The 8,308-nt window shown below is 44.9% G+C and overlaps 1 protein-coding gene across 4 annotated transcripts in view; it reads left to right on the top strand.

The window, feature by feature from the left end:
- The window catches only part of LOC137608819 (paired box protein Pax-7-like), a 40,435-nt gene that overhangs the window by 13,887 nt on the left and 18,240 nt on the right, over window positions 1-8,308 (top strand). For all 4 annotated transcript variants that reach the window (XM_068335423.1, XM_068335409.1, XM_068335416.1 and 1 more), the window contains exon 5: window positions 7,689-7,888. In XM_068335423.1, the coding sequence (XP_068191524.1) occupies window positions 7,689-7,888 (200 nt within the window). The remainder of the gene's footprint in view (window positions 1-7,688; window positions 7,889-8,308) is intronic.

The following is an 8,308-nucleotide window of genomic DNA, read 5'->3' as shown; positions in this document are numbered from 1 at the left end:
CATCTGGAGCGAGAGACGCTCCTTCAGGCCTTGTTCTGTCAACATCACCATGGTGACGGAACAAAAATACAGGCGCACAAGTTTGAACTGTGCTGCAAACTTCTGTTGACTAACCGTTGAAGCACAAATAATACACAGATCCGTTTCTACACACCACTGCTGGGAAGCTGGTTGTTATAACCAAAACTCTAACAGTGTTCCGTGGAGAAGTCAGACCCTCATCTGTTCAAACAATCAATCAACTTTTATTTATATAGCGCTAAATCATATCTATATCTGAAGACATTTCAAAGCGCTTTACAGAAAAACTCCCTCATTGAGGAAGAAACTGCGGGCAGGACCCCAGGCTCTGGAGGGCGGTCATCCTCATTGACCCGTTGGTTGGGAAATAGAAATAGATTGGGGACAGAGATAGGTCAAGTAAAAGAGACGGAGAGAGAGAGTGGCAGATAGGCCAGTTTGGCTTGTGGATCTTATTTGTGAAGAGCTAAAGACGCCAAGTTGCGATATTAGACTCACAATCTTGCTACTACCAGAATCCGCTTTTAGAGACGTCATGAAGTCCAATAAGCTAGGTCCGTCAGCTGTGGTAGAAGGTGTGACAGACACCTGCTAGCATCTCTACTGGGATATTTCATCAGGTGGGGCTTCTTAGTGACAAGAGACCCTGCAGTTAAAATGTGGTAACAGATCACGCTAGAGAAGCTGAACCAGAGGGAAGCTCTTGGGTTATTTCACGGATCAAACTTGTACCGAGCTGCCACTGAGCATTGCCGTTAAGGTGAAGTTGCAAGTGGATGGAAAGGATGTGCATTCATCTGAATGTGGCCGGGCATGGAGGTGGGAAAAGTACCAGCTCCACTGACCAAAGATAGCCTGAAGTCCATGCTGCACATGAGTCTGGAGAGAGCAGCTCGCAGGAGACTCAGACAGCTAAGCTACTAGCATAGAGCGTGTTGTCAAGAGGAGAGCAGGTGGGTTCAATCCTCCCCTACGGCTCCACGGAGAGTAGAGCTTGAAAGAGATTTCTATCAGGAGCAGCACCATCCTGTCTTCATCTCTCAGGCACTCTAACACAAAGGTTGCAGACAAAACCGCAGCAACAACAGGCCGATCAGGGGAAAGACTACTGCACCAATAAATTAATCAATTGTTGAGACAATGGAGACGACTGGTTGGAGCCTCTGGAACAAAACTGGAAGACAGCCCTGGGTGTAATTGTACTGGAACTAATAGGATTTTTCAAAATGACCCATAATTAGTTTGATACAGCTCTCTGGAGCGCCGTTAATTTTTGCCCCCATGTCTTGGTCAAAGTGTGGCTCAGTAGTGTATTAGTCCCTGCAGCTGATCGAGCACCAGACACCACAGGACTAGCAGGATAACACGTTTAACAGATACCAGCCCGTCACACGTTTAGAGTCAGCGTCTCTCAGCTGATTGGCCGGTTGGTAGTTGACTTCACACACGGACATGGTGTCTCACCATTCTGCCCTCATGAAGCTTGAAGGTGCGGGTCTGAGCTGGTGCTCCTCTGGGTCAGTAGTAGAGTTAATACCAGTGGTCACACCATCATGCTAACGTAAAGCCGCGATGGGCAGAGGGTCAACACAAGACAATCATGTGACCTCTGTGTGAAAGACACTCGTGCTACCTCTTCCTGTCGCTGGTTGGTTACAGAACCAGACCGGTAGTAACATGAACCTACAGTAGGACTAACTATCCTGCTGTAGGCTTTACTTTCTACCAGTAGTTAAAGTCAGTCAGACCTCAGGTTCAGAAAGGCAACTGAAGCATTCATGGGCCATTGTTGTTATTATTATTATTATTATTATTATTATTATTATTATTATTATTATTATTATTATTATTATTATTATTATTATTATTATTATTATTATTATTATTATTATTATTATCATTATTGTTGTTGGTGTTGTTGTTGTTATAAATATTATTTTTCATTATTATTATTATTAGTAGTAGTAGTAGTAGTAGTAGTAGTAGTAGTAGTAGTAGTAGTAGTAGTAGTAAAAACATTTAAAATCTGAACAATTAAACAATTGCCTGAAACATTGTTTTTTGGAAAATAAGGTCTGATGGAACCTTAGAACAAATTTGCTAAAAAAAAAAAAATTGTATGTACGAGTTTAAATTTGTAGAATTTTTTCTATATCCAGATTTTAATTTTTTTTGCATAAAAAATGCAGATGCATTCGTCTGATTTTATTAATCAGGGTTTTTCAAATTGTCAAATTTATGATGTAGAAGAATTTACATCCTGAAAGACCGAATGAATCAAATATGAAACATTTGGCCTGATGGGTTAAAGATTTTTTTTTTCCCCCCACATTGGTGCTTTAGATTCCAGTACAGTAGACGTGTAAAACCACAATGAATAACAATCAGTAACATCCCATAGAAAGCAGAAATCAAGCTATTCATTCAGGGCAGAAAAAGTTAAATTAAAGGAACATTTTAAGCCACAGTCTCAGAGGACGCACCTCATCCTCAGCTCTTAGCCAACACCGTGGAAACATAATGGGGTGTTAATGTGGTGACGCACCCCCCCCACCCCCCTTGGAAGGAGAATTGAATTACAGCTGTCACTATTAACTTATCAGAACTGTCCGTTTTACTACATTGGTGCGTAAGGAGCTTTGAATGGAATTACACCATTGTTGTTTAATTAGATTTATTTTTTTAGAGGAAGACAGTGTGTGTGTGTGTGTGTGTGTGTGTGTGTGTGTGTGTGTGTGTGTGTGTGTGTGTGTGTGTGTGTGTGTGTGTGTGTGTAGTACTCGTTACACATTGTGCAAGAAATATCATAGTTTTTAAAAAGCATGGATGTGTTTCTGCTCTGATTTTATTCACCATGGACCCAAACCAGCAGGTTGTGTAGTTTATTTATGCTGCAGCACATTTTGCAAACCCTGTGTGTGCATGTGTGTGTGTGTGTGTGTGTGTGTGTGTGTGTGTGTGTGTGTGTGTGTGTGTGTGTGTGTGTGTGTGTGTGTGTGTGTGTGTGTGTGTGTGTGTGTGAAGCTGCACCGTGCTCCTCTTCTCCTGATAAGACATAGCATGCCAATTGAGGGATCTGGTGGAGACAAAGATGGAGTCCAGGTTGAGCCCCTCTATCGGCTCTGTGCGTCTGTCTCATTAGCATAATCTCTGCTCTCCATTATCAGCTGCCGGGAGGAGCTGACCCTCCTGATCCACCGGCCTGTCAAACTTTATTCTCCTCCATCCCGGGGATCCTCATTGTGCTGCCGTCCAGAGCGAGCGGGGAGCATGCGGTAGCGAAGCCGTCCTGTTGAGGTTGTCACTGGCGGCAACGCCGCGGCGTGACGTTCACTTTCATTTACACGTCCAATCATTGTGAGCTCGGCTCTCAGCTCGGCTTCTTAAATCCGCTCTCAGGTGACCCAGTTTCCAGAGACTCTGCTCCGGCAGGACAAACTGAGAGCCGAAGCGCACATTAAACCCGAGCGATGCACGTCCATGCTCGCTCAGTGTGCACGCGTGCTTTATTTAACCGTTTGATTTATTTACATGTGTTCATAAAGGAGGGCTCTGGATTATTCAGGACAAGAAGGACTGAGATGTGTCCTTTTCCATATTCCATCACCACAGTCTAACATACAGCGCTATAAGACGCATCTAAAAACATTTAATTTTCTCAAAAACTGACAGTGCGCCTTATAGTCCAGTGAGCCTTATAGTGCAGAGAATACTGTGTTTGTTTCACATTTTCAAACAAATTTTCATTGCAGACATTGACAACCCAACTAAACACAAAACACAGTTTTTTAAATGATAGTTTTATTCATTGAGGGAGAGAAAGTGACTGGTGACATTTTTCAGCATCTGACCATCGGGAGCGAGCTTTGATCACTACCAGACCTGATCCCTACCAGACCTGATCAATACCGGACCCGTCGAATCCACAAAAGACTTGAAGGAAGCGTCTCTCGACGTAAAGGAGGACAAAGATCTCAGAAGGACACGTCTGAAGGAACAAAAGAACCGCTGGAACAAAGTCACTGACAGGTTGGAAAGGGTTCCAGACCTGCTTCTAAGGCTTCAAGACTCCAGCCAATCACGGTGAGTGCCGTTATCCACATACAGTGGTGAACCTTCCCAAGAGTGGCCAACTTACCAAAATAAAACACGCCTCACTGGCCTCAGGTGAGCTCAGGGTTCATGACCCACAAGGAGAATGGAACCTAACTGACAACCACCACTGAAGAACCAGAGGCTCGAGTGACAGTCGTCAAAAACGCTCTGATGACCCCCAAGACTTCTGTAAGTCTTCTGTGGACTGAGGAGACAAGAGTGGAACTTCTTGAAAGTTGCATGTCCCGTTAGATCTGGACTCAGATCAACAGCCTTCCATCAACAGGAGGTGGAGGGGCGATGGTCTGCCTCAGGACCTGGACCACTTCCTGTAACAACAGGACCATGAATTCTGCTCCAGACCTCAATGGTCCTGATGGACAACATCCAGCCATCAGTCTGATGCACAACACAACACAACTAACAACACAACACAACACAACAACACAACAACATGACTGAGACCGTTCTTTACCCCGTGTTGGTGGATGGATACAACATCAATGAGACCGGATCTCGTTCTTTACCCCGTGTTGGTGGATGGATACAACATCAGTGGGACCGGATCTCGTTCTTTACCCCGTGTTGGCTTGAAAGCGGGCGTCCTGTGATAAACAAACATCAGATCATCTACCTTAAAGCTCAGCAGTACATTATTTAAGACATCAGGTTTTATTTTGATTTCCAACAAATAATTTCTCACATCATTTATAGTCCAACCAACAACCCTCAACCAGGACAACCCCCTCGGATGAACATGGATGAAACACATCCAATGCAGCTTTGGGGTCCTTCAGTAGATATGCTGAGGATAATGTTCTATTAATATGGATCTGAGGGCCCGTACGGGCCCCTCTACATCCTCCTGGCCCTCTGTGGGGATGAGCGCTGCTCCTGGAACTCTGGAACACAAATTAAATGACTGTAAGAAAATAGGAAAACAAAAAATAAGAATCCTTACGGCAATTTTCCTCGGCCGGGGGCCAAATCCATGCGGTGTGATGATGACAGACGCCAAGAGGAAGAGTACTACAAACAGCACGGTGTGCTGGGGAATCCTCATTTACACTCACCTCCTCCCTACATCCCATAAATCCAGCTGCATGGGGAGGGAAAACAAATAGAGCCCCTCCTGTCGCAGCGGCACCCGGAGGAGTCGAGGGCCCTTCTGCAAAGTGATCACAGCCCACTGCAGGGGCCTCAAGTGTTGTCACGCCGAGTTAGAGACAAATTGCTTTGAAGCAACACCCCCACCCCCATCGAAACCTCCACCTCCCGCCCCCAACCTACCAGAAGCAAACAAGACCTATGATATATACGTGCACTTCCTGTGAAGGTGCTCATGTTGAGGTTCTTTAATGGGTGAACGTATGTGTTTTAATTAGAGGTGGTGTTTAGGAAAACGCATCTTTGCAGAACTAAATGGTGAAAGAATTGATTTAATTAATGCAGCAGCATGTCCTGCGGCCACATGTAATCCTCTGAGAATTCACTAGTGGGAGCTTTCAGGAGGGGGGCGGCCAGGGGGGGGGGATACAAAGATATTCTCCCCGCGACTCTTCCAGTGGTCTGTAATGGGAGCCTCGCATTAATCCCATAATTCCTTGTTTAATTAAACTACAGCGAACACCCTGTAGTCGTCTAAGCCACTTTGATGGGCCTCTTCGTGGCGACTCCAGCACCACCGAGTGCACCAAATCTAAATCCACTCAATACCCAGAAGTCACTGCGGCGGCGGTCACGTATCCCACTGACATTCACGTCATTGTTTACAGACGTAAATATTTTTACTGCTCAAGTAGCACCGCCGACGATCCGGATGCTGATCCGAGGTGACAGAACGGAGTTCACTCGCTCCACGCTGGTTGTTGCTTTAACGTACAGTCCGCGCATCAACGCTCACGACTTCACCTCATCGCGGATCTTTGGTAGGCAGTCACGTGATACCGTACTCGCATTCTATTGGCTGATGACATCTGGAAGAGCGCTGCGTTACGTGAGTCTTGGACTTGGACACGAGACACAAAAGTACTTTAAACAGTCTACCAGAGTGCGGAGAAAAGGTAATACAGATAGAAGGTGGTTTAATATCAGCATGGGGGGGGGGGTCCAGAAATGTTTAAATTACCGTAAATAATAAGATGAATAGTTTGCCGCTCTATTGCGGAATTTGTTAATCGCGTGTGGTTCGTGGAACGCATTAACTGCGAGTAACGAGGGAACACTGTATTTGGTGATCGGTCTATTACACCCGATGTTTTGATCATTTTGGAGAGCCGTAGAAAAGTCTTGTTCATCACCACCTTCAACGTTTTAATGATTGTTGGCCCTCCTGTGTTTGTCAGCCAGCGTTACTGAATCCCTTCTATGCTGTACTGTTCTTTTATATTTATATGAGATCATGTTTTCAACCCAATCCACATTAGATTTGACCTCTGGGTTCAGCTGGTCCTGCGACTTACACTCAGGTGTAACTTAGAGGACGCTCTTGGCTTGTGTGCCAATATCTGCTATTATTACTCCTGCACCACTTAAAATGTTAAATTTGAAATGAAATGAAATGAAAGCAACTGAGAAAGACTGAACAAAAATAGCAAAATAGTAAATAGCAAAACATCTTAAAATGGTAATCGAGCAGCAGAAAGTCTCTATCACAGCATGGACAACTATGTCGTAAATGTGACTTATAGGCCAGAGCGACTTATGTCTTTTCTTCTTTGGTATCTGGCTGGTGTGTCTTAGGCTACATCCACAAGTAGCCAGATCTTTTTGACACCGCAACTTTTTTTGCCCGCATAGAAAAAAATTTCCGTCCACACATAGCCGCATAAGTGCGTTGATCAACATGTTTATAAGCAGAACAACTCCGAGAACGACCGGAGAGAGGACCGGGACGTGTGGAAGTACACGTCTTTCCTCCTGGAGGATGACCTTCATCACAGAGTTCTCCACCAGGGGGCAACGCATCCCGCTCTGTCTCAGAACTGGCATTGGCGTCTTTGGAGACGAAAGTGAATGAATGAATGAATGAATGAATGAATTAATAAATATATCAACTTTATGACTCATAAAGAAGAAACAGACGAACAAATATTCAACTGTCAAGCATGTTTATCAACACGTCTTTGACGTGGAGCTGCTATACGTTACAAAATAGCCGGTTGTAACTGTCCATTCTGGTGTGTGCGACCCTTCTAGAGAAACGACATATTGGTTAAAGTCACCATCCACATGTTAATGACAGGGGACTTCCTGTTACTTCCTGTTTTACCAGGAAGTAACAGGGGACTTCCTGTTTTACCTGTTTTACCAGAGCTTCTGAATATTCAGCTTAATAATCAATATTTGGGACTACTTTCAGCTTCCACTCGACATACTCGAAGCCCACCAGAGTGGTCTGAAGAGATTAGCGTGTCTCTGTACTCTGTCCTGGGGCATGCTGGGATACGTAGGCTTTTAATATATAATTGTCCATGCTGTTTTCTCAGTTAATAAACCTTTTTGTTCTGATGCCTTCTAATAGTTTCAGTGTGAACAGGCTAACAGGAAGTGACGCTCACGTGTGTCTGCAGGCAGTCGGATGGACGAGGTGTCGGATGTGGAGTCGGAGCCGGACCTCCCCCTGAAGAGGAAGCAGCGCCGGAGTCGAACTACGTTCACGGCGGAGCAGCTGGAGGAGCTGGAGAAGGCCTTCGAGAGAACCCACTACCCCGACATCTACACCCGGGAGGAGCTGGCCCAGAGGACCAAGCTGACCGAGGCCCGGGTCCAGGTGACACCCCCCAGTCTGTCTGTCTGTTTGCCTGCCCATCCACCCATCCATCCATCCCTGTTGACATGTGACCATAATGGGAACCCCTCTGGGTTAAACCAATGGTCCCCAACTCCCGGATCGTGGACCCAATCCGGTCTGTGGGTCACATGACTACCTTCTTAAAGGGGCCGCTCCGGTCTCTAACACATAATACATTACCGCTAAACTGAAACTCCTAAACTGGATTCACCTTTATTATTATATTTAGATAAAACAGTTTTTATGCTGGTCGAATCGTTTTATTTAGTTATATTTATCCTTAAAGGACGGTCTGTTAAAGTATTGTCTGACATTAAACCGGTTCAAAAAAGGTTTGGAGATTCCTGGTTTAAATAATTAATAACATCAACCAGAGCTCTAAAAAAGTCTTTTTTGCAT

Source organism: Antennarius striatus, chromosome 2 (assembly GCF_040054535.1).
Source record: "Antennarius striatus isolate MH-2024 chromosome 2, ASM4005453v1, whole genome shotgun sequence".
NCBI classification, from domain to species: Eukaryota; Metazoa; Chordata; class Actinopteri; order Lophiiformes; family Antennariidae; genus Antennarius; species Antennarius striatus.
This window is presented reverse-complemented; position numbering and strand designations above follow the sequence as displayed.